The following is a 27,511-nucleotide window of genomic DNA, read 5'->3' on the forward strand; positions in this document are numbered from 1 at the left end:
CCCAGTGGATTCAAATTCATGTAGTTCTATCTGTTCCATGTGTTTTAAGTTACACACACATACCACACAGGCACACACACACATACATAACATGAATACGCTTTATTTTCCTGACCCAAAGTAACTACCAGATGGGAAGAACCATTTCTACACATTTGTATCCCACTTGGTGCTTGGTAAACACTTTTTGGCTGAAGTATAGAGATTTATAAAAGCTTCTACTCTGAATAGGCCAATTTCTGTAGGCTTACAAACTCATTTAATCAACATTTACTAAGCATTGCTAAGTTGATTACCCTAGGCACCGGGAATCAGGGACAACTAAGAATAGTTTTCAGTGAGCTCACAGTTTAATAAGGCAGACAGAAGAAATGATGTTTATAGCCATGTTAAAAAAAAGCCCAATAAAGGTGCTCTGTCTACAGAGCTATGTGAAAATTGAGGGGAAACATCTAAGTCTGCCTGGGTCCCTGGGAAGTGTTGCATAAGATGCAGCTTTAGAGGTGCCTCTTAAGAGATGAGTGCAAACTGTGTGGAAATGAGACAGAGGGGTGTTCTAGGAGTGACAAGAGTGTATATAAAGGCACAGATTTGGGAGAGTTTATCAGTCTTGTGTGGCTTGAGAACAGGATGCACTGAGGAAGTGCTGGTAGGTGAGATGGAAAGGAGAGATTACAGCTGGATTGTGAAGGCTCTGGGGTATTGGATTTATCCCTACAGTCATTGAGAGCATGTTGGAAGGTGTTTGAATGAGAAAGTAAAATATAAGGTTTTAGACATATAATTCTGGCTGCAGTATGGATAAGGTATTAGAGGAAGAAGGAATTGAAGCTTGAAAAACCTTGTTAGATGGTGATTGGAATAAAATCAACAATAGAGAATGAAGAAGCAGTTGGGATAGAGAATAGTAAGTGGTTTTGAACAATATTTAGGAGATTTAACTGACATATTTAGCAATTGAATTGACAGGACGTGAGCAAAAAAGGGGAGTGTTTTATATTTCTGTCCTGGGAAGCTAATGAAAGAGATGACATTAATTTTAAAATTAAATAGAAGGAAGAAGCATATTCAGAAAGTGACTTGAAAGGGAGAGAAAAATGGCTTATTTTAGACATACATGTAGTTTGAGAGTCTATAAAGGTCTCAGTAAAGAGTTATAGCTCAGAAAAGATCTGCATTAAAGTTATAATTGTGTGACTCATTAACACATATGTGGTAGTTGAAACCATGAAAGATGACTACCATGATATCTAAAAGTATATTATTGACAGTATTCCCTTTAAAAATTATTTGAAGGCTTCTAGTGAAGCAAAGTCATGATAGTAGCATAGTTATTATTCCTAAATCCCTCATTAAAAAACAAAAAGCAGAGCAATTAGGAACGCAAAAGGAAAGAAAAAACAACAGAGGTAATTTTAAGAAAAGTAATATAAGTAGGTGAGGCCAAGCCACACAGTACAGACACTGTTCAGAAATGGCAAAATTAGCAGCTGGGCAGTAATAAAAAAGAGAAGAGACAGGGCCAAGAGTTGTAGAACACAGATGTCAGCAATAAATAGCATGACAAGAAAATGATCCTACTCTGAGTAGAACCCTCAACAAATAGGTCTGAGACCCCCCAGTCAGCCAAATTGAGGAAAGACTCCAGGTTCCAGAGTGTGATTGGATGCAAGAAAGATCATGCAGAACCACTAAAGGGCTTAAGAAGTGCCAGAGAAAAGTTGTCAGAATTGTAATCCAAGTGGAGAAGGAACACGAGAGGTAAAGGAAAGAGATGTTGAGATCCTTGGGAGTTGGGGAGTCCAGAGATACAAATGCCAGAATCGTGGCCAAATTGTTGCATATAATACTTCTTTTTAACACCAGAGAAGGAAGCTCGTAAAACAGTGAAGATAACTATCCTTAAATATTCCCTCCTGCTTATACTCTCCTTCCCTAAAAGTACAGAAAACAATCTAATTCATTTAATAGGAGCATCTGCAAACCCTCCAAAAAGATACGGTAAAATAAAAGTATCAATAGCAAAAAATTTGGCCTTTAAACAAATGAAAATATATTCAGTGTTACAAAATGAGCTAAGAGAAACAAAAAGAAAACTGTAGAAACAAAACAGAAATAGAAAATTCAAGAAATGAGATGAATAAATAACAGGAGGATGTAAAATGATAGCTGATAGTTTAGAAAAGAATTTTTTAAACTAAGGGTAAATTTCTCAGAATGTAGACTAAACACTAGAAGAAACTCAAGAATGACTGGGCAGAGAAAATGTAATAAACAAAATCAAAGGAGGGAAATGACAAGAATCAAAGAGAAATAAAGAAAGATTCAAGTGCAAATAATATATATAAAAGACAAGGAAATAAAATTCAATGAATACAGAGTCCCGGGAAAAGAAAACCACCAAAAATCATAACAGAACAAAACTATAAATGACTCAAATTGCCATATTGAAAGGGCATTCTATATACCTGGGAAAACTCACCCAGAATGGTCAATATCAAGACGTACTCGGCTGGGTGCAGTGGCTCACGCCTGTAATCCCAGCACTTTGGGAGGCCGAAGTGGGTGGATCACTTGAGACCAGGAGTTCAAGACCAGCCTGGCCAACATGGTGAAACCCTGTCTCTACTAAAAAATACAAAAATTAGCCAGATGTAGTGGCACACTCCTGTAATCTCAGCTACTCGGGAGATTGAGGCAGGAGAATCGCTTGAACCCAGTAGGCAGAGTTTGCAATGAGCTGAGATTGTGCTAACAGAGCAAGAATCCATCTCAAAAAAAGGACATATTCTACTAAAAGATAAAAATATATTTGTGCATCTATGCAAAAGAATCAAGTCACTTATTAGGGAAAGAAAATCAAACTGAAGCTAGACTTTTCAACAATACCACTTCATACTAGAAAACAGTGGAACAAATATTTAAGATACTGAAGGAAAGAAAGTATGAGCCAAAGATTTTATATCCTGCCAAACTGACTTTCAAATTTAAAGGCCACAGACAAATAGTTCTGAAGATGCAAGAACTCAATGTATATTGTTCCCATGAGCGATTCCTGAGGAATCTACCAGATGTCTATAGAAGAAACCATGAGAAGCTTTGGCATAAAGTTGCTGCTTTGTGAATGATAATTAGCGGCACTGATGATGACATCTCCTCTCTCTGTGAGTTGTGGACATTCTCTGATGGCGTGCTTACTTTAACTTAGCAGACACACAGTCACAGAAGACTTTCCTCCAGAAAAAAAGGGTTTACAAACCATCCTTCCATTCAGGATGGGGAGAAAAAGTCAAATATGTATCATTAGAAATGTCTTATGAGTAGCAATTGGCAGTTATTTAACCACTTTTATATGAACAAAAGTAACTCACATAGTAGTTTAAGAAAAAGCTGACATTCATTTTTATTATGGGAGAAACTCCTAGGTGATGTTTTGACTTGTTAAAAAAGTGATAATATGGTAATGGTAATTTAGAAATATTTATTCAAAAGCTTATGAAAAGCTTTTGTCTATACTGAAAAATAATAATAATTAGGGCTTTCTGTTAAAAGAGGTCATTAAAAGCATTTTTTAAAATTCAATTTTCCTCCTTTGAAACCCAACGAAAAACCCACTAAAAGAATGAAAGAGAAGGAACACTGTGTCTTCAGTGAACAATGAAATGGCCACAATCCCAAACTATAAATTATGAAACACACCTGCCAAAGACCATAAAATCTGGACCAGAATGAGAGGGAAAGCTGAGAGCTGCCAAACATTTCCTCAGGCACCGAGCAGGATATAGATTTCCCTAGGAGTTAATGTGGCAGTCCTGAAAGGCCTTTTCTAGTTCTTTGATGACAGAGACTAGATTCTGGACCGCAAAGTACCTCAGAAAAAAAAAACTGAGGATATCCCTTGCAGAACCGTGATGGGAGAGAGAGCTGAGGGAGAAAGCATATTTTTATGACTCCTTGCCAAGGAAGGCTGCCAGAGATGAAGTGGTGTGAAGGAAGGGGTGGGGGGCAGCAATTGCTGGATTATTACACAGTAAGCCAGTTATTTAAGAGGCTCTTTTATTTGTCTCATCAACTATTCAAATTCCAAAATCTGAAGGGAGATGTGGGTAGAGGAAATAAGAGTTTTGGTGACAGCATGTTGAAGACAACAAATGGATGTAAAGTTCCCTAGCTCGTTTCTCCCACCCATGTGACTCACAAACAGCCAGCTGTATTCAAAGCACCAGCATAAAATCTATGCACCAAAACTAGGGAGAAAAATTGAAGGGGAGGGAGGAAGTCATGGGATGGGGAATGGAGCATAAAGCAAGAGTCACATGGATAACATAACAAAGATTTCCCCCAGAGAAAAGTTTAGACAGATGGATTCTGTACTTCCAAGGAAGTTGTAGTCTTGAAGTCTAGGGAAAAAGTGGCTTTAAAGTGAGGTTTGAGTTCAAAAAAAGAGACTATAAGACAACAGAAGGAGATGGAAAGACAACTGGAACATTCAAGAAAAAAGAGAACAATTTTTTAAGTGGCAGATACAAAAATAGCAAACATAAAACTTACATTACAAGCAACAACTTAAGAAAATAAAGGACATGACTGGAAATAAAGAGAGATGGGATACAGACTGGAATAAGTCATATAAAATTATATGGAAAAGAACAAGGATGTAAAATTGGTTTTTAGTGGCCATAATGGATATGGAAGATAGACAAAGGAGATCAAACATAAGCATAATTGGTATTTGTTGAGAAGAATAAAACACATGGAACAGAAAAGTATTCAGAGACAAAATAAGGGGAATTAATTCCCTTTAATAAAAGCTTTTATGTGCAAGTCATAATAGCACAGCATGCACCAATAACCTGTGTAAGATGCTGAACCTCATAAAGCAAAACCCCCTTTGAACAGAAAGTCAGCCAAATAAACTAAAAATTCTCATCTTCATAGGAGCATTCAGTGCAAGAGGACAATGGAGCAGGATCTACAGAATTCTAAGGAAAAGCAAGCATGACTCAAGGATTTCCTCTTCATCCTGTGTTCTTCATGTAGAGAGACAACAGAGAGGCAGTCAGAGAATACTGTCTGATAAGCCCTTGAAAAAGCTGTAGGGCCAAGATGAGATACAGAGATGACTCAAAACAGAGAATCCAGGAATGCATAGATCCTGGTAAAAAAGGTGGGAGATGAGTAATGAATTCATTTGTGTAGGATTAAGACTAATCAACTAACAATTGTATTCTAGAACATAACATAAATATCAGAAATCTTGACATTAAATAATAAAATGAAAACTAAGTAAAATTTGGAGAGATGAGCTAGATGATATAGTTTGGCTATGTCCCCACCCAAATCTCATCTTGAATTGTAGCTCCCATAATTCACATGGGTTGTGGGAGGGACCCAGTTGGGGGCAGTTTCCCTCATACTGTTCTTGTGGTGGTAAATAAGTCTCAGGAGATCTGATGATTTTATAAGGGGTTTCCCTTTTCTCTTGGCTCTCATTCTGTCTTGCCTGCTGCCATGTAAGATGTCCCTTTGCCCTTCCTTCATCTTCTGCCATGATTGTGAAGCTTCCCCAGCTACATTGAACTGTGAGTCTATTAAACCTCTTTCCTTTATAACTTACCCAGTCTTGGGTATGTCTTTATTAACAACATGAGATTGGACTAATACAGTAGAGGAAATGTAAGTGTGCTTATTTCCTCATCCTTCTTAGTAGCAAGTCAATAAATACTGTCCTAAGTCAAAATGTCATTAAAAATAACTATCCAAATCTCTTATTGGTTTATTTAATCTTTTTTATTAACTTTAGAGTGTTCTTTTGGGAATTAATCATGGTTTAAAAAATATCAAACGTTCAACAACTCTAATTTTACTTTAATTTCTTTTTTTCTAATACACCTCATAAAATTGCATTACATTTTTAAGTTGAAATTGCATGTATACACACTGGTTATCACTATTCATGTTACTTTATATATGGCAGTTTGGGTGATTTTTTTTAAACTTTCCTTTTTATACGTTTGTATTTCTTGGATACTTTGTAATGAGTATTTAAAAATCAAAATCAGCCATGGTTGGCAAGATGGCCGAATAGGAACAGCTCTGGTCTGTAGCTCCCAGAGAGATCAACACAGAAGGCGGGTGACTTCTGTGTGTCCAACAGAGGTACCAGCTCGTCTCATTGGGACTGGTTATACAGTGGGTGCAGCCCTTGGAGGGCCAGCTGAAGCAGGGTGGACCGTCTCCTCATCGGGGAAGTACAAGAGGTCCGGGAACTCCCTTCCCTAGTCAAGGGAAGCCATGAGGGACTGTGCCGTGAGGAATGGTGCACTCCGGCCCAGGTGCTATGCTTTTCCCATGGTCTTCACAACCTGCAAGCCAGGAGATTCCCTCAGGTGCCTGTACCATCAGGGCCCATGGGTTTCAAGCACAAAACTGGACAGCTGTTTGGGCAGACACCAAGATAGTTGCAGGAGGTTTTTTTCATACCTCAATGGTGCCTGGAACACTAGCGAGACAGAACCGTTCACTCCCCTGGAAAGGGGGCTGAAGCCAGGGACCCGAGTGGTCTAGCTCAGCAGATGCCACCCCCATGGAGCCCAGCAAGCTAAGATCCACTGGCTTGAAATTCTCACTGCCAGCACAACAGTGTGAAGTTGACCTGGGATGCTCCAGCTTGATGGGGGGAGGGGTATCCACCATTATTGAGGCTTGAGTAGGCGGCTTTCCCCTCACAGTGTAAACAAAGCCTCTGGGAAGTTCAAACTGGGCAGAGCCCACTGCAGCTTGGCAAAGCCACTGTAGTCAGACTGCTTCTCTAGATTCCTCCTTTCTGGGCAGGACATCTCTGAAAGAAAGGCGGCAGCCCCAGTCAGGGGCTTATAGATAAAACTCTCATCTCCCTGGGACAGAGCACCTGGGGGAAGGCACAGCTGTGGGTACAGCTTCAGCAGACTTAAATGTTCCTGCCTGCTGGCTCTGAAGAGAGCAGCAGATCTCCCAGCACAGCGCTTGAGCTCTACTAAGGAATAGACTACCTCCTCAAGTGGGTCCCTGACCCCTGTGCCTCCTGATGGGGAGACACCTCCCAGTAGGGGCCAACAGACACCTCACATAGGACAGTTCTGGCTGGCATCTAGCAAGTGCCCCTCTGGGACGAAGCTTCCAGAGAAAGGAACAGGCAGCAATCTTTGCTGTTCTGCGGCATCTGCTGGTGATACTCAGGCAAATCAGGCCTGGAGTGGACCTCCAGCAAACTCCAGCAGACCTGCAGCAGAGGGGCCTCACTATTAGAAGGAAAATTGACAAACAGAAAAGAATAACACCAACATCAACAAAAAGGATGTCCACACAGAAACCCCAGAAACTCCACCTGAAGGTCATCAAAAGACCAGAGGTAGATAAATCCACAAAGACGTGGAAAAACCAGCACAAAAAGGCTGAAAATGCCAAAAACCAGAATGTGTTTTCTCCTGCAAAGGATCACAACTCCTTGCCAGCAAGGGAACAAAACTGGACGAAGAATGAATTTGACGAATTAACAGAAGTAGGCTTCAGAAGGTGGGTAATAACAAACTCCTCCGAGTTAAAGGAGCATGTTCTAATCCAATGCAAGGAAGCTAAGGACCTTGAAAAAAGGTTAGAGGAACTGCTAACTAGAATGATCAGTTTAGAGAAGAACATAAATGACCTAATGGAGCTGAAAAACACAGCACGAGAACTTCATGAAGCATACGCAAGTATCAGTAGCCAAATTGATCAAGCAGAACAAGGCTATCAGAGATTGAAGATGAACTTAATGAAATAAGTGTGAAGACAAGATTAGAGAAAAAAGAATGAAAAGGAACAAACAAAGCCTCCAAGAAATATGGGACAATGTGAAAAGACCAAACTTAACGTTTATTTGGTGTACCTGAAAGTGATGGGGAGAATGGAACTAAGTTGGAAAACACTCTTCAGGATATTATCAAGGAGAACTTCTCCAACCTAGCAAGAAAGGCCAACATTCAAATTCAGGAAATACAGAGAATACTACAAAGATACTCCTTGAGAAGAACAACCCCAAGACACATAATCGTCAGATTCACCATAGTTGAAATGAAGGCAAAAATGTTAAGGGCAGCCAGAGAGAAAGGTCGGGTTACCCACAAAGGGAATCCCATCAGACTAACAGTGGATCTCTCTGCAGAAACCCTACAAGCCAGAAGAGGCTGGGGCCAATATTCAACATTTTTAAAATAAAGAATTTTCAACCCAGAATTTCATATCCAGCCAACCTAAGTTTCATAAGTGAAGGAGAAATAAAATCCTTTACAGACAAGCAAATGCTGAGAGATTTTGTCACCAGCAGACCTGCCTTACAAGAGCTCCTGAAGGAAGCACTAAACATGGAAAGGAAAAACTGGTACCAGCCACTGCAAAAACATACCAAATTGTAAAGACCATTAACAATATGAAGAAACTGTATCAACTAACAGGCAAAATAACCAGCTAACATCATAATGACAGGGTCAAATTCACACATAACAATATTAACTTTAAATGTAAATGGGCTAAATGCCCCAATTAAAAGACACAGACTGGCAAATTGGATCAAGAGTTAAGACCCATAGGTGTGCTATATTCAGGAGACCCATCTCACATGCAAAGACACACATAGGCTCAAAATAAAGGAATGGAGGAATATTTACCAAGCAAATGGAAAGCAAAAAAAAAGCAGAGGTTGCAATCCTAGTCTCTGATAAAACAGACTTTAAATCAACAAAGATCAAAAAAGACAAAGAAGAGCATTACATAATGGTAAAGAGATCAATGCAACAAGAAGAGCTAACTGTCCTAAATATATATGCACCCAGTACAGGAGCACCCAGATTCATAAAGCAAGTTCCTACAAAGAGACTTGGACTCCCACACAATAATAGTGGGAGACTTTAACACCCTACTGTAAACATTAGACAGATCAACAAGACAGAAAATTAACAAGGATATTCAGGACTTGAACTGAGCTCTGGACCAATTAGACCTAATAGACATCTACAGAACTGTCTACCCTAAATCAACTGAACATACATTTTTCTCAGCACCACATCACACTTATTCTGAAACTGACCACATAATTGGAAGTAAAACACTCCTCCGCAAATACAAAAGAACGGAAATTATAACAAACAGTCTCTCAGACCACAGTGCAATCAAATTAGAACTCATGATTAAGACACTCACTCAAAACTGCACAACTACATGGAAACTGAAGAATCTGCTCCTGAATGTCTACTGGGTAAATAACAAAATTAAGGCAGAAATAAATAAGTTATTTGAAACCAATAAGAACAAAGACACAATGTACCAGAATCTCTGGGACACAGCTAAAACAGTGTTTAGAGGAAAATTTATGGCACTAAATGCCTATAGGAGAAAGCAGAAAAGATCTAAAATCAACACCCTAACATGACAATTAAAAGAACTAAAGAAGCAAGAGCAAACAAATTCAAAAGCTAGCAGAAGACAAGAAATAATTAAGATCAGAGCAGAACTTAGAGAGATAGAGACATGAAAAACTCTTCAAAAAATCAATGAATCCTGGAGCTGGTTTTTTGAAAAGATTTGCAAATCTAGCCAGACCAATGAAGAAGAAAAGAGAACAATCAAATAGACACAATAAAAGATGATAAAGGGGATATCACCATTGATCCCACAGAAATACAAAACTATCATCAGAGAATACTATAAACACCTCTATGCAAATAAGCTAGAAAATTTAGAAGAAATGGATAAATTCCTGGACACATACACCCTCCCAAGACAACCAGGAAGAAGTCAGATTCCTGAATAGACCAATAACAAGTTCTGAAATTGAGATAGTAATTAATAGCCTGCAAACCACAAAAAGCCCAGGACCAGACAGATTCATAGCCAGATTCCACCAGAGGTACAAAGAGGAGCTGGTACCATTCCTTCTGAAACTATTCCAAACAACAGAAAAAGAGGGACTCCTCCCTAACTCATTTTATGAGGCCAGCATCATCCTGATACCAAAACCTGGCAGAAACACAACAACAAAGAAAGAAAATTTCAGGCCAATATCCCTGACGAACATTGATGTGAGAATCTTCAATAAAATACTGGCAAACTGAATCCAGCAGCACATCAAAAAGATTATCCACCACGATCAAGTGAGCTTCATCCCTGGGATGCAAGGTTGGTTCAACATAAGCAAATCAATAAACATAATACCTTGCATAAACAGAGCCAATGACAAAACCACATGATTATCTCAATAGATGCAGAAAAGGCCTTTGATAAAATTCAACACCCCTTCATGCTAAAAACTCTCAATAAACTAGGTATTGATGAAATGTATCTCAAAATAATAAGAGCTATTTATGACAAACCCACAGGCAATATCATACTGAATGGGCAAAAGCTGGAAGCATTCCCTTTGAAAACCAGCACAAGACAAGGATGCCCTCTGTCACCAGTCCTATTCAACATAGTATTGGAAATTCTGACCAGGGCAACCAGGCAAGAGAAAGTAATAAAGTGTATTCAAATAGGAAGAAAGGAAGTCAAATTGTCTCTGTTTGCAGGTGACATGATTGTATATTTAGAAAACCCCATCATCTCAGCCCAAAATCTCCTTACACTGATGCTTATCACTTCACCAAAGTCTCAGGATACAAAATCAATGTGCACAAATCACAAAAATCACAAGCATTTCTATACACCAATAATAGACAAACAGAGAGCCAAATCATGAGTGAACTCACATTCACAATTGCTACAAAGAGAATAAAGTACCTAGGAATACAACTTACAAGGATGTGAAGGACTTCTTCAAGGAGAACTACAAACCACTGCTCAAGGAAATAAGAGAGGACACAAACAAATGGAAAAACATTCTATGCTCATGGATAGGAAGAATCAATATAGTGGAAATGGCCATACTGCCCAAAGTAATTTATAAATTCAATGGTATCTCCATCAAACTACCTTTGACTTTCTTCACAGAATTAGAGAAAACTACTTTAAAGTTCATGTGGAACCAAAAAAGAGCCTGTGTAGCCAAGACAATCCTAAGCAGAAAGAAAAGCTGGAGGCATCATGCTACTACCTGACTTCAAACTATACTACAAGGCTACAGTAACCAAAACAGCATGGTACTAGTACCAAAACAGAGAGATAGACCAATGGAACAGAACAGAGATCAGAATCAGAAATCATGCCACACGTCTACAATCACCTTTGACAAACATGACAGAAACAAGCAATGGGGAAAGGATTCCCTATTTAATAAATGGTATTGGGAAAACTGGCTATCCATATGCAGAAAACTGAAACTGGACCCCTTCCTTATACCTTATACAAAAATTAACTTAAAATGTATTAAAGACTTAAACATAAGACCTAAAACCATAAAAGTCCTATAAGAAAAACTAGGCAGGGCCATTCAGGATGTACGCATGGGCAAAGACTTCATGACTAAAATACCAAAAGCAATGGCAACAAAAGCCAAAATTGACAAATGGGATCTATTTAAACTAAAGAGCTTCTGCACAGCAAAAGAAACTATTATCAGACTAATCGGCAACCTACAGAATGGGAGAAAATGTTTGTAACCTATCCATCTGACAAAGGGCTAATATCCAGAATTTACAAGGAATTTAAACAAATCTACGAGAAAAAAAGAAAAACACCCCCATCAAAAAGTGGGCAAAGGATATGAACAGATAGTTCTCAAGAGGAGACATTTATGCAGCCAAGAAACATACGAAAAAAAAAGCTCACCATCACTGGTCATTAGAGAAAAGCAAATCAAAACCACAATGAGATACCATCTCTTGCCAATTAGAATGGCGATCATTAAAAAACCAGGAAATAACAGATGCTGGAGAGGATATGGAGAAACAGGAATGCTTTTACACTGTTGGTGGGAGTATAAATTAGTTCAACCATTGTGGAAGACAGTGTGGCAATTCCTCAAGGATCTAGAACCAGAAACACCATTTGACCCAGCAATGCCATTACTGAGTATATACCCAAAGGATTAGAAATCATTCTACTATAATGACACATGCACACGTATGTTTATTGCAGCACTGTTCACAATAGCAAAGACTTGGAACCAACCCAAATGCCCATCAATAATAGACTGGATAAAGAAAATGTGGACTACCATGGAATATTATGCAGCCATAAAAAAGGATGAGTTCATGTCCTTTTCAGGGACGTGGATGAAACTGGGAGGCCATCATTGTCGGCAAACTAACACAGGAACAGAAAACCAGAAACCACTCGTTCACACTCATAAGTGGGAGTTGAACAATGAGACCACATGGACACAGGAAGGGGAACATCACACGCTGGGGCCTGTCAGGGGGTGGGGGCTAGGGGAGGGATAGCATTAGAAGAAATACCTAATGTAGATGATGGGTGCAGCAAACCACCATGGCACATGTGTACCTATATAACAAACCTGCACGTTCTACACAGGTATCCCAGAACTTAAAGTATAATAATTTTAAAAAGGCCAGGCGCGGTGTCTCACACCTGTAATCCCAGCACTTTGGGAGGCCGAGGTGGGTGGATCACGAGGTCAGGAGTTTGAGACCAGCCTGGCCAAGATGATGAAACCCTGTCTCTACTAAAAATACAAAAAGTAGCCAGGTGCAGTGGCGAGCGCCTATAATCCCAACTACTTGGGAGGCTGAGTCAGGAGAATCACTTGAGTCCGGGAGGCAGAGGTTGCAGTGAGCTGAGAACGTGCCACTGCACTCTAGCCTGGGTGACAGAGCAAGAATCCATCTCAAAAAACAAGCAAACAAACAATGGACATGCCCATAGGCAGATGAATGGATAAAGAAAATATGGTACTGTATATATATACAATGAAATATTTTACAGCCTTAAAAAAGTAGGAAACCCTGCCATTTGTTGCAAGATGGATGAACCTAGAGGACATTATGCTAAGTGAAATAAACCAGTTAGGGAAAAAGAAATGTTGCATGATTCCATTACATAAGGTATCTAAAATTGTCAAACTCATAGACGCAGAGAATACAATAGTGGTTTCCCCAGACTGGGGGAATGGGGAAAATGGGGAGTTGTTAAATGGTTATAAAGTTTCAATTATACTAGCTGAATAAGTTCTAGAGATCTGCGGTAAAACATAGTTAACAATAGGTAGTGTGAAATTCAAAATACATTAAGAAGGTAAATCTTATGTGAAGTGTTCTAATCATAAATAAAACAAAACAGGCAACAAAAAACAAAAGAGAACTTCGGTAAGTGTTAGATATGTCTGTTACTCCGATTGTGGTAATGGTATCATGGTGTTTGCATTAAGCCCAAACTCATCACATTGTACACATTAGACATGTATATATCAATTACACCTCAATAAAACTATTAAAAGGGTCAAATTTTAAAAATGAAAATAAAAAAATCAAAATCATTTTACTGTATGAATGAATGGCTAAAAAATAAATTAGATATTAATTGCAATGCCAAAAAAAATCCCACAGTAATAAATTACTGGAAATTACTTACTATCTCCAAAAGAAAGAGTGAGATGGAGGGAGGGGGAGGGCGGTAGACAGGACATGACTGAAGGAAAAAGAGAAAGAAAGAAAGAAAGAGAAGGGAGGGTAGGGAAGGGGAGGAGAGGAGGAAGAAACTCTCCATGACTTAAAAGATGTTCAAGCCTAGGAAATGGCTTTTTTCTTGGCACATCTGTACTGAAAATTTCCTCTTGTTTCACCCTTGGAGACTTTGCTGTTGTTGGCTGGTTCTGCCTGCTCACGCTCCATTTGACTCTGTTGCACAACTCTCATTTCAGTGTTCTGTCAGTTGTGGTGTTGGAATCCAGAGAAGAAAGCAGGTGTGTCAAAGGCTGACAGCCAAAGGCCGGCGCGTCCCCCTCAGTGAGATGATGTGCAGGGATCTACCAGGGCTCCCTCTTGTAAGATCTTGCCAGATGCCTGAGTGCAGTAGTAAGTATGCGGCGTCCGCACTTCACCAAGATATGCTGATTCTGTTCATTTTGTCCTGATGTCTTTATTTTCCATATGTCAACAGATTTCTAATCTGTGGGTAAGGCAGCTCAGGCTGAACTCAGTGTTGTTTTCGGCAGCGATCAGTAGAACGTGGAAGACCAAGATACAGTTCTAAGAAAAGTCTGTTTTAAGAAATGTCTCCCCACTTAAGAAATGCATTTTTTAGGCTTTCTCACTTGAATTTATGTCCTCCACTTTACCATAATTCCTTCTGCTTAGAGTTCAGGAGTGTTCCTTGCAGAAGTTAAGCCGAAATACCTCCTGGTTCACTTTGCTAGGAATGCATTTGGACTTAATTAAAAGTAGAAGAGCTATGTATTTTTAAGCATTCAACTATTTTTTCTGGTGTGTAATCTAAAATCGGCAAGGATAAAACATGAAATAACTTTGATTTAAAAATGGCAGTTTGTACACCTCAATTAATTATGAATAATAAGCTTACTATAAAGAGTTCATATTGTGGCTTCATTATAGTCAAAGCTAATATGCATGTAGCATTCATGTGTATTTTCAGTGTACATAATAGAGTGTATGTTTACACATAAATATGTATTCATATAAGAGTTATGTGGGCCGGATGCAGTGGCTCATGCCTGTAATCCCAGCACTTTGAGAGGCCGAGGTGGGTGGATCACGAGGTCAGGAGATCGAGACCATCGATCATGGTGAAACCTCGTCTCTACTAAAAATACAAAAAATTAGCTGGGCATTGTGGCACACGCCTGTAGTATTAGCTACTTGGGAGGCTGAGGCAGGAGAATTGCTTGAACCCAGGAGGTAGAGGTTGTAGTGAGCTGAGATCACGCCAGTGCACTCCAGCTTAGGCAACAGAGTTTGAGACGCTGTCTAAAAAGAAAAAAAAAAGAAAAGGAAAGAAAAAAGAAAGAAAGAAAAAAGAGTTATGTGTTAAAACATGTAAGTGGAGGCCTGCCATGACAGCAATTGAAAAGCAGGCAGCAGAGTGGTGGTGAGGAAGTTGATAAGGGAGGCAGGGAACAGGCATAGCGGAAATAACAGCTTTGGAGTTCATTTACCACTTTTTCACTATCTTTAATTACTCACCTGTAAAATAACATTCATTATCTCAGTTACTCTCCTGAACTTTTGGTAAGTCAAAAAATTAAAAATGAATGATTCTTTTTTTTTTTTTTTTTGTATTTTTTAGTAGAGACGGGGTTTCACTGTTAGCCAGGATGGTCTCGATCTCCTGACCTCGTGATCCGCCCGTCTCGGCCTCCCAAAGTGCTGGGATTACAGGCTTGAGCCACTGAGCCCGGCCAATGATTCTTATTTTAATGCTCCTTAGGAGAGGAAAACATATATATAGGTTCAATTTATTGAACAAATTGAACTTCAAAAACTGAAATTTACCAACAACTTTCCTGGAGAAACTCACAAAACAAAATAAGAAAAATAATTAAGTTTTTTTTTTTTTTTAAGTAGTGACATTTACTGAGCAATTGCTATGTGGAGTTCTTTGCATGCATTATCTCATTTAGTCCCCTGAACAACATTGTGAAGCAGATACTATCTCCATTTGGAGATGAGAAACCCAAGACATAGAAAAGGCATGAGACTTGCCTAAGGCTCCCTGGCTGTCAGCTGAACCGCTTGACCACAAGTCTGTCTGATTCTTTTACCCATGTTTTTCGCTGCCTCTCTATGCTGATTCATGGACAACATTAACATTTTTTTTTTCCTGAGGAACACATTTCCAAAATCTTAAGAGTCCAAAAACTTGAGATTCCAAGTTGTAAAGTCTCCTGGAATTCAGGAGTGTCTGTAGCATATGGCGCACTATCATGCTTTGTTCAAGCTGCCTCTCTTATCAAATCAGATAAAAATCATTATTAATTGCGGATGGTTACATAGCAGTGTGGCTAGACTGTAAAAACTGCCTTAGAGGAGAGTGAAATTAAAGTGATACTGGCAGCTTCCTCTGAATTAATAACAGAATAACATGTGGGAATACATCGTGGTTATTAGGGCATCCAATGTGGTACAAGATGAAATTATAAATTATTATGGCATGCATTGAGGAGCAGAGAAAATTACAAGTTTTAGGGAGAAAGAAAAAACACAAGAAAAAAAGATAGTAATATTTCTTCTTTACTCCACCCCACTCCTGCCTGCCAAACATGTAGGTCATGAAGGTAGACAAGAGACAGGAATGCATGCTCCCAGCACAGCCAATGCACCCTGAGCTGGGCTCCCACTTCAGCTATAGCCTGGCCTCACTCCATAATCTTTGCTCAGTAGCCCTTGCTTACTGAAATTTATGTTCTACTTCTACACTTTCACGTAGCATCCTCTTCTTTTCACCATCATATGACAGAGCAAGAGATGAGGTTGGCTTTCTCTTATCCTCTCTACCCATCTGTCTCTGCACCATTTCCCTGCTGTCATCACACATTTAGCATGTAGATTGCCCCATTTCATACCTTCAAAGGCACCGTGTGCAGACCCTTCAAGACACTCTTCACCTTTCTTCAGGACACACCACCGCCAGGACCATGATTTCTCTCTGACATTTCCTAACATCCAAGACAACCAATATCTGTGTTGATGACCTTTCTAACACCTGATACCCCAATTTCCCAACCTCATCAATTCCACTGACCCTATCACCTTGGCATGGTAACCCCTTAGACTTCCTCACTACTTGGCACTCAGAATTAGCTTCTTGTTCTGCCTTACCCTCAACTCACTCCTGCTTATTTAGTGCCTCACCATGACCTCTGGTTCTTCCGTATCTCCTTATTATCCCCAGTTTCTGCTCTTGCCCTAAAAACCTTAGCTGGCATTCCTTAGGCCTCCACTTAACCAACTCTATCACCAAATCTTTATACCTTTCATTAACCTCCAGCACTGACCCCTGCTCAGCTTCAACACTGGTATTATTTTTCAAGTGATTTGTTGGTTGATTGGTTGGTTCCCTAGCCTGAGCCACTAGGATTTCCTAAAGAAAATAGTATCACCATGCTAATTTGACATGTTTCATATTTATGCTATTTTAGCTGGACATTAATGGATTTGTGCCCTATTTTCTAAGAATGCCCTAGAAATTCACCATAGCAACTATTTCCTAACTACCGCACAGACCCATTTCTCTGTCAATGAACTTGTCTTTCATTCCACTAGGAAAATCAAGACTACAGTGGCATAATGTCCTTCTGATTTTCCTCTCTGTTTCACCTCAAATCTACCCCTTCTCCTCCTCAGATTAGAAATGTATGATCTTCCCCATCCATGATAAAAGGAGGTCCATAGACAAGAAAATCAGGCCCAGTAGTGCTGTCAACTTTATTTTCGTCCAGGGTTTCAATTCTAGAAAATGTGTCCTAATTGGTACCTTGGGTTTAAGTAAAACCCATCCTCTTTGGAGGGGTGATTTTCTTGGCTGTGACCATTTTGGTGTGCAGCAGGTCCAAGTCAGGTGGGAAATATGTCTTCTGCTCCCCCTATAGGCCAGCGGCACACCCTATAGTCCAATGACACCCACCGCCTGCTTCTCCCCAGACAATCTCTGCACAGTCCCCTTGTTCAAATTATTTCTGTCCCCATATCTAGTGACTGAAGTTCTTCCTGCTCCTGAAGGGTCAACACAAACCCTACCTTCCCCAATAAGCTTTCTCAGTTGCACTTAATGTCTGAAGGGTAATATGACATTGTGGTTAAGCTAACTCACCTGAGTTCAAATCCTAGTTCTTCCAGTACCTCATCATGTGACACCGAGCAAGTTATTTAATCTATGTGGGTCTCCGTTTTCTCATCTGTAAAATGAGAATGGTCTTTATACCTATCTCATGGGACCGTTCTGAGAATCATGAATTAATACCTATAAAGTGCTCAGAACCAATGCTCAGAATCACACACTAAAACCTCAAAAATATTGATTATTTTTAAGGTCTTTTTATCTCATTTCTATTATAGGTTTAACATAGGATAAAATGTAATAAGTAAGTTGTGTTGTATATTCTGGCCTATTAGGGTATGAGCTTGTATGGGGTAGGTACACAGCACCTCTGGATGTTCTGTTTTGTCTTTTTCTATATAATCCCCCAACATGTTTATCAGAATGAATTGTACTCATGGACATTCTTTTTAAATATGTCAGATGTGGTTAATTCTCAAAGTGCTGTTAGAAATCTACCTGTCTTGGTTTTCGATGAGGCATCTAAAGAAAAGAAGGATAACAGAAATATGTAGTGTTTGATTTTAGATTTTTAAAATTATGACTTTTACGGTTCCTGACCTTTGGTAAAGAAGAATTTTTATTTTTCCCCAAAGTACTGAGAGCAGGATGGATTAGGGAAGAGGAACCCAGGCATGCCCTATTTTATTGAAATGTCAAGAAAAATATGCCACAGCCCCTTCCCAGGGATATCTCAGATCTACTCTCATCTCTCCCGCCTGTGGTCTCCCTCCTTGTACTGGCACACAGCCTGCGTCTTTAGTTCACCAGCCTCCTACACACCTCTTGGACTTTACCATTAGAATATGGTCTCCTCTGCTGTAACTCCTCCTCTAGCTTTACTAGTTCTGGCTGCTTCCAGTAACACCCATCCCTGCTTGTCATAGCTACAGTTGTAGAAACCCAACCAGGCACAGGCCCACCTCACCAGCACCCTCTTGGGCTGGCGGCACTTTCTGCAGGGTCCCAGGGCATACGTGTTACTTTTTCTTTTTCTCATTTGTTGCCTCAATTCATTCAACAAAGAGAAGGCAGTGGTCGGTGACACTGGGTGGGCAGAGGTCAGGAAGAATTTCACAAAGGAGGAACTCTTGAGCAGACTTCTGAATGACATGTCTGTTCAGCAGGCCCACATGTGGGTGGACACAGAGGAATGTGGGGAAAGAGAGCAATGTGGATAAAAGTAGGGGGTGTCAAATCAAGTGGTAAGTTTGGGAGAACTTCAACAAATTCCATAGGACTAGAACATAGGTTCAAGAGAGACCTTGCAAAGTTAACTATAGAGACTCTTGAACTCCATGTGAAGGAGTTAAAATTGTATCCAAGAAGGAAGTGACTTGGTCAGGTTTGATTTTAGTTCATTTACTCTAAGAGCTGTGTAGATATATTGGGTAAATATGACAGTAAGGCCGGGAGTCTAGTGAAGGGGATATGGCAATATCTTGGTGAGACAGCATGAGAGTAGAAGCAAAGGGGATGAATTCTAACGATGTTTCAGATGTGTCATCTAAATTCCTGATCCCTGATGAGAGTTGGGAACTATAGGCAGGGACGGTGGTGTGTTTGTGAATGTTGAACAGCTAGCTTCGGCAGTAGGGTGGTGAGTGGGGAGAGGTAGCTATCATTTGTTGTGGTCACCTATTTCCATAGTGTAAATCCTCCCACCATAGCTGGTTTCCAGCTACCAATGTGATGTCATTGAATACAGAGTCGGGAATAGTTGCTAGCAGTCTCACTGACTTGTGATCCAGGGAGAGGCAGGGCCAACATGCCACTGGACAGGAAGAAATCTAGATTGGTGGTCTACAGCCATTTTGGCACCAGGGACCAGTTCCATAGAAGACAGTTTTTCCACAGACTGGTTGTGGGGGATGGTTTTGGGATGATTCTAGCACATTACATGTATTGTGTACTTTCTTTATATTATTATTACATTGTAATGTGTAACGAAATAGTTATACAACTCACCATGATGTAGAGTCAGTGAGAGCCCGGAGCTTGTTTTCCTGCAACTAGATGGTCCCATCTGGGGGTGATGAGAGACAGTGACACATTATCAGGCATTAAATTCTCATAAGGAGCCCACAACCTAGATCCTTCACATGCACAGTTCACAATAGGGCTCACACTCCTATGAGAATCTAATGCCACCACTCATCTGACAGGAGGTGGAGCTGAGGCAGTAATGGCAGTGATGTGGAAGAGCTGTAAATACAGATGAAGCTTAGCTCACTGGCCTCACTCACCTCCTCTGTGAGGCCAGATTCCTAACAGAGGCTTAGGGGGTTGGGGACCCGTGATCTAGATGATTCCCTGGTTTCCGGCTTGAGTAAATTAGCAGAAGTTGATGCCATTAACTTGGGGAATATAAGAAGAGGAGAATAATTGGGATGTGATAGGGTAAGGGGCATATAACGTGTTTAGTTCAGGGGTCCCCATCCCCCAAGCCACGGACGTATACTGGTCTGTAGCCTGTTGGGAACTGAGCTGCACAGTAGGAGGTGAGCAGTGGGCAAGCAGGCGTTACCACCTGAGTTCCACCTCCTGTCAGATCAGCAGAGGCATTAGCTTCTAATGGGAACACAAACCCATTAGAACTGTGCATGTGAGGGATCTAGGTTGCAGCTCCTTGTGAAAATCTAATGCCTGATGATCTGAGGTGGAACAGTTTCATCCTAAAACCATCTAGCCCCCAAACCCCGCCCCCACAACTGGTTTGTGGAAAAACTGTTTTCCATGAAACCAGTACCTGGTGCCAGAAAGGTTGGGGACTGCTGGTTTAGATTATGATCATTTAAACTTGAGGGAAGAGATTTCCAGCAAGAAGTGGACAATTAGGTCTGGAGTTCCAGAAAGAGATCTAGGCTAGGCAGATAAACTTGAAGGCATTAACCTAGAGTTGTTAGTTAAAACTACAAAATCATCCAAGGAAAAGCATAGAGCAAGAGAGAAAGTGGCCCTGCATTGGCACCTGAGGGGTAGAAACAGCCAGCTGGGTACCAGCAATGGTGGTCAGAAAGGACCAGAAAAAAAAAGGTTAAAAGAAAACTTAGGGAGGAGAGACTTCTTCATGAAGTGAGTGATTAAAGGTGCCGTATGCCCTAAGACAGTCAAGTAAGAATATTGAAGAGAAGGCATTGAATTCGTCACTAGGGGGCCCTTGGTTGTCTTTTCCAAGTAACGTTTAGTGTGGTGTTGGGAGCAGAAGCCAGACTGAAATTGGTGGAAGAGTACCACAGAAACAACCTGAATTTACGTAGCTGGGCCTCCATGGGCCTTAAGGGCCTCCACTGCTCATTTCGGAATCCACCCACAGCATCCCTGGCAGCCTTCTCTTCATTTCAGAGAAGCCTGAAGAGAATCAAGAGTATCTGCCCAGGTTCTTGGCACAGCTTCAAATGAGCTTGTCAGATCTTTACTCCTATTGGGAGGAGTGGAAACCAGCACAAGTCCAGCAGTCATATTCAGGACTGGTTCCTGAGAGGCCAGGGTTCCAGCAGGGTAATAGGAAGGTTTTGATGCTGTGTCATGGCCAGAGCAAATGCTGCCAAGACCACGCAGAAATATCCAGCCAGATGGCTTGGGGTAGAAAACTAGAGTAAAGGCAGGACTCAGCAAGCAAGGAGCTGAGACCATGGCCATAGATGGCCTTGGGCACCCGGAACTGGCCTTGACTGGGTGTGGCAGGCTGACACAAAGACCCAGAAAGAGGACTTACAGAAGAAAGCTCATTTCATTTTCTAGAATGTGGCATTTCTCACATCTAGCACAGTGGGAGAGGTGGAGGGATGGGTTGATACTCTCGCACAGCCCAGCAGCCCGTTCAGGAGGGTGCTGCAGTTGGTACCTGGTCACTGTCTGCAGAGTGCATGATGCCCCTGCCTAATCAGGCTTGGCCAGTGTTGCTGTTTTGGGGCATTCCTAGATGAGAGAGGAGGGTCACCCCAAACCAGACCAGTTTCTTGCCCAAGAACTATGTTCGATGATGCCATGCTCCAGGCACTTCTCTCAAGGAACTCACAGGAGCCCCAAGAGAGGAATTGACTCAAACTGTGGAACCTGGCAGCCTGGCAGAGCCCATGAGTTTCGATCTCTAGCTGGAATCCCCGTTTACTCCCCAGGCACACCTGCCAGTCAAAATGCCCCATACCCTAGTGTGAGCAATGGCCAAAGCAGAGTTGGGAAAGGGACCAGCTGGGACCACAAGGCCTGCCTTCCAGTAAATGGGCATGCAGCCAGAGGGAAAAGCTGGGCTTCTCCTGTGCTTACCCCACCATTTGGGCAGGCTCTTCACCAAGGCTACGCACTGCCCACCACCTGAGGCTTCATGGCCTACCTTAGAAAGAGTCAGAATCTCATCAACTTTAAGCCCCAAGCTCAGCTGAGGGACATGTGGTACCAGTGGACCTGAGCATCATTGAAACCCACTTCCCTGCTGGTCCCAGGGCACCAGGATGCTTTGTGGGCCTCATGTTAGTCTCAGGTCATCCACAGCTTGAGCTGTTTAGCCAGATGTTTCCCCATGGGCTTCCGCACCATCCCAGTGAGAGCAAGGACATTCAAGCTTCCACCCCATCTGTAGCAGCCACTGCTACCTTGAAACAGTCGATCTCCACACATTCCTCAGTTGTGTTAATTCAAAAGTTTGACTGAACACAGTTTATGCTCTGCTTGAGAAGAGTGAGTTACAAAGCCATCCATGTGCACATCCATCTTTTCTGTTGTCCACCACTGAAACGCCCATAGCCAGACAGTGGCCACCTGGATCTTTTTAAATAATAATGATAGTTACATAGGTAGGCATACTCTGCCTTGTTACAACAGTAGGCCGCTTCTAAGTGTTCATAACATGCAATCTGATTAGTAAAAATAGAAGCAGGTGAGTAATAAAAAAAGGAGAACAAACAATGTTAATATGTGATCGTGTCTTGAATTTTATATTCCTTTTACATGTAGGCACTAATTTGGCTTCAAACTTGCTATAACAGCCTTTTTGAAAAAGGCAGCCTTGCCAGTTACATAGTTTAGTATTCATTAGATAGGAAATGAGCTAATTACTCAGAGTACAGTATAATGATTCCTGATGCTAAAACCAGAAAGAAACCCTCCCATGATCTTCTTGCAGAATACACTGGACATTGTGAAGACTGGAATGTGCTCACAGACAACACAGATGCTGCTTCCTATTTTCCCTTCCCTCTTGACCAGCAGCTTCCTATCAAATTGTCTTTCAGTGAAAGAAATTGGGTCAGGAGTGCCTTTCTCTACTGCTTTGGCTTAATTCAGTGGTACGTGCTGGGGCAATGGTCCTCAAACTTGGCTGCACATTTCAGTCAACTGGGGAACTTTAAAAAATTCTGATTCCTTGGCTGTTCCCCATAAGTCAGAATTTCTGGGGATGGGACCCAGGATACTGAGATTAATGAATACTAACAATAACAGGTGATTCTAGCAAATAGCAAAGTTTGAGTGCCATTTTTTTAGAACATCTATGGTCAGAGTTGATATTGAACCTGCACATACCAGTATGTCCATGCTGGTTCTTAAAATATGGTCAGAAAAAAAAGGAATTAGTAAATAACCTCTGCCTGAACCCCATGACCATTTCTCACCTGCTCAGGCCACTCTGCCAGTAACCGTCTGACTTGTCCGTAATTGAACAACTATGGGAATAACACTTCATGCCATAGAAGGCCTCCAAGACCCTGTTCCAGTGCTACAGCCAGACACATTTGGTTGATTGAGCCCTTGCTGTGAAGATTTAGTATTTTGAACACCATCTATATTATCTATAGTAATGGATTGACTATAAATTTAACAGGGAGTCTTCCATACATTTTTTTCGGCTTTTGATTGTTGAACAGTAGAAAGTTCAAAATGGTATTCTAGCCAAATGAGGGGAAATTTACATGCCTTAACTGGCTGATGCCATTTGACATACTTTGTGGATACTCTGTCTCCCAACAAGTAAAAGTTTGTATGTGGCAGGCCACCAGCTCCACTTAGAGATGATGTAACAGTATTTTCAAGCAGAACCCTGGACCCATCCTGAGACCAATAGGCCTGACCTACCAATTGCATCTGTATGGAATTTGTATACAAACAAATTATGCATGTCTTTCACCAAGAACATTCTCTACCACAGAAATTATGGGTTCACCTCTGTTGTTTCCCTGAACCTGTTGACACCACGAAACCCCAATAGGCAGCCAGACTTCAAAGGGCTCATGAGCATCCAAGAAGACTTCAGTTATTCTCAGTTATCAGGGTGCCAATAAACACACTGTAGCCAGTGCCAAGGGCCTGAGAAGGCTATGAAAGAGGAGTCTCAATCTGCTCCTTCTCGCAGCCTGTGCTACAACAAGGAGGACCTGTAACTGGGGTCCCACAAGGTAAATGAGGTCCCAGTTGCATGACCTTCTAAATCCAGCAATATTCTTGACGTGAGTCCAACATCTCTTCTGCCACTCACTAGTGCTTCCAAGTTCTCCATCCTACACTCTACAATCTGCTCGGGAACCTAAATACATCATCAAAGAGGATCCAGACTTCCACCCATATCACTGTCCTCCTTCTCCCACACCTACCAGAACACATTGAGTCTTCCCTCAGGTGAAACAAGGGAGAGAAATACTTCTCTTGGGGACAGAATCTGAGAAGTATTGTCTTTGGGCCTAGCCCATTAAGAGGAGTTGATGCCCAGGAACAGGTGAAAGCCAACCCCATCTCTCTTCCCTCTCAGTCTGCCCTGCTGTTCATTGGCTGCACCTACCCTTGTCACCAGGTCAGTAGTCACAGCAGTTATGTATGAGAGCTCTTTATGTGCCCGCTACTGTGCTGTGCACTTGATATAAACAATCCAACTTAATTTTCACTTCCCTCCCAATGAAAGCACTAATATTATCCACATTTCACAGGTGAGAAAACTGAGGCTTCGAGAGATGAAAGAATTTGTCCAAGTGGCAGAGCTAAGATTCAAACTCAGATTTATCTGGCTTCAAACTGCCTATGCCACCTGTTCTTTTTTGATCACGGCTCCCCATTGCTTCCTCAGACCTCCATGCTAGCTTAATCGACATATTTGGGTTATATTCTGCAGCTGGCCAACCTCAGCCTCCGTTCAGACCATTCAAATATTTCGCTCACATTCCCACTCTCACTTCCTCCCTCAGATTTGGGGTACCTATGGCTCTAAGCCAGAGGGCCTCTCTGCCAGATAGAGACCTGACATATCAGACCCTTATTGATGGAAACATGTACCCAGAGGCTGGGTAATTATGGAGCCATTATATAAGCATGGCCTAGAACAAATATTCCTCAAATCTAGAAATAACTATTCCCTACATTTCACCAAATCATTTAACCTCATGCCTCCCAAAACCAGGGTTTTGTCAAATAACTTACACATTTTCATGCAACTCACCCACACTTGCATTATTTGCCACTAAAGTACTAGATAGTTATGAAATTTACCCCAATCTGTGGATGTATAATATTATTCATGGTTTGATTCTTGAATGTTTTAAAATGGCAAAAAAAGATAACATTTGTTAGCCTGTAGCAGCCTTGAAAGATTACTGTCAAAAAGTCTGTATTTTTTAGATGTTTGTATTTTCTTTCTTTTTTTTCTTGGAGAAATCAAATCAGAGATGAAGACAAAACTTGGTGAGCAGGGTCCTCAGATCCTCAGTGTCCAGAGAGTCTACATTCAGACAAGGAAAGAGAAGCGTATTAACCTGACCATTGGTAGCAGAGCCTATTTGCTGCCCAACACATCCGTGATTATTAAGTGCCCAGTGCGACGATTCCAGAAATCTCTGATCCAGTGGGAGAAGGATGGCCATTGCCTGCAGAACTCCAAACGGCTTGGCATCACCAAGTCAGGCTCACTAAAAATCCACAGTCTTGCCACCCCTGACATTGGTGTGTACCAGTGCATTGCAGGCTCTGCACAGGAAACCGTTGTGCTCAAGCTCATTGGTACTGACAACCGGCTCATCGCACGCCCAACCCTCAGGGAGCCTATGAGGGAATATCCTGGGATGGACCAAAATGAAGCCAATAGTTTGGGAGTCACATGGCATAAAATGAGGCAAATGTGGAATAACAAAAATGACCTTTATCTGGATGATGACTACATTAGTAACCAGCCTTTCTTGAGAGCTCTGTTAGGCCACTGCAGCAGTTCTGCAGGAAACACCAACTCCTGGGAGTTGAAGAATAAGCAGTTTGAAGCAGCAGTTAAACAAGGAGCATATAGCATGGATACAGCCCAGTTTGATGAGCTGATAAGAAACATGAGTCAGCTCATGGAAACCGGAGAGGTCAGCGATGATCTTGCATCCCAACTAATATATCAGCTGGTGGCCGAATTAGCCAAGGCACAGCCAACACACATGCAGTGGTGGGGCATCCAGGAAGAGACGCCTCCTGCTGCTCAGCTCAGGGGGGTAACAGGAAGTGTGTCCCAAAGCTCGAATGCAAAAAACTCAGGCAAGCTGACATTCAAGCTGAAAAGACCTGTTCTCATGAGGCAAAGCCAACCTCCCTCAATTTCATTTAATAAAACGATAAATTCCAGGATTGGAAATACAGTATACATTACAAAAAGGACAGAGGTCATCAATATACTGTGTGACCTTATTACCCCTGGTGAGGCCACATATACATGGACCAAGGATGGGACCTTGTTACAGCCCTCAGTAAAGTAAGTAAAATAAGAATGCAGTATTCATTTTTGCACTACCTTCTTAATGGCTATTCCAGTTTTCTTGAAAATATTTTCAAATTCCTCTCCTAGGCATGTGTTTCCAACAGGATTCTTTAGGAAAGAAACTTAAAAATGTTAGGATGTGTTTTTGACATATGCGTTGGAATTTTAAAATTCAACCGCCATATCATCCCAATCACTACTATAGAGGTGTGATATAAGACTGGATCCAGCAAGAATAAGTTTAAGCATGTGTACACTCCCCCTTTACTCAGCACTTAGCATTTAAAAATAAAATCAATTTAAGAGCATTTTAAAAGTAAGCTTACTAGCAGTAATCCTACATTATGTTGGAGCTGCAAATCAGAATTTACAGAGCTCTTCCATGTCTACAAGACATGGTATCTCATTTGAGCTCACATCAGCCCCATGAGGTTGGCAGGGGCAGGGGTTAACCTTTCTGATGAGGTCATTGAGAAGCAGAATCCCATGACTACTTCATGGCCAGTCAGAACCGAGGGCCATATCTCTTGAATACTGCCAGTGGTATTTGAGTATCACACAAATAAGTAGCCTTAGTCGAAAGCTTGGGTATCTGAAGTAGTTTTCTATTATCGTGTAATTTTTTAATGTCATACAATCCAAAAATAAAAGTGTTTTGAGATGTTCAAAACACAATATTAAGTCATATATTATTCTGATCTCTATCTATGCCAGTGTAAAAATGTCACATTTCCTTTATTTTACGTAACAGATACTAATTTACTTTTGCATTCTTTATTGTCTTCAAATCTTCTTGTTTGTATACAGAGGACTATAGTCATTGTGCCTTCTTTTGATTCACATTTAAGAGCTCCAGCTGTACCTTATCTGCCTTTAGAAATTGTTAAGAGACACAGATAACACAGCAGATGTGAAACCGTTTTGCATATCATAAGGTGCTTTCAAAACGCAAGTTTTACTTTTATCATGTCTTTTGTGCATTGAGCCTCGTATGTGAAACATCAGAAAAAACTTAGGTTAAATTCAGTTTTTTAAATAAATTATTAGGCTATATCTTAA

At 41.0% G+C, this 27,511-nt stretch overlaps 1 protein-coding gene across 6 annotated transcripts in view; it reads left to right on the top strand.

The window, feature by feature from the left end:
* The window catches only part of ADAMTSL3 (ADAMTS like 3), a 417,185-nt gene that overhangs the window by 334,514 nt on the left and 55,160 nt on the right, over positions 1-27,511 (top strand). For all 6 annotated transcript variants that reach the window (XM_033189191.1, XM_033189189.1, XM_033189190.1 and 3 more), the window contains 2 exons: positions 13,829-13,982; positions 25,375-26,446. In XM_033189191.1, the coding sequence (XP_033045082.1) occupies positions 13,829-13,982; positions 25,375-26,446 (1,226 nt within the window). The remainder of the gene's footprint in view (positions 1-13,828; positions 13,983-25,374; positions 26,447-27,511) is intronic.

Source organism: Trachypithecus francoisi, unplaced genomic scaffold (genome assembly GCF_009764315.1).
Source record: "Trachypithecus francoisi isolate TF-2019V2 unplaced genomic scaffold, Tfra_2.0 Lachesis_group3, whole genome shotgun sequence".
Lineage (NCBI taxonomy): Eukaryota > Metazoa > Chordata > Mammalia > Primates > Cercopithecidae > Trachypithecus > Trachypithecus francoisi.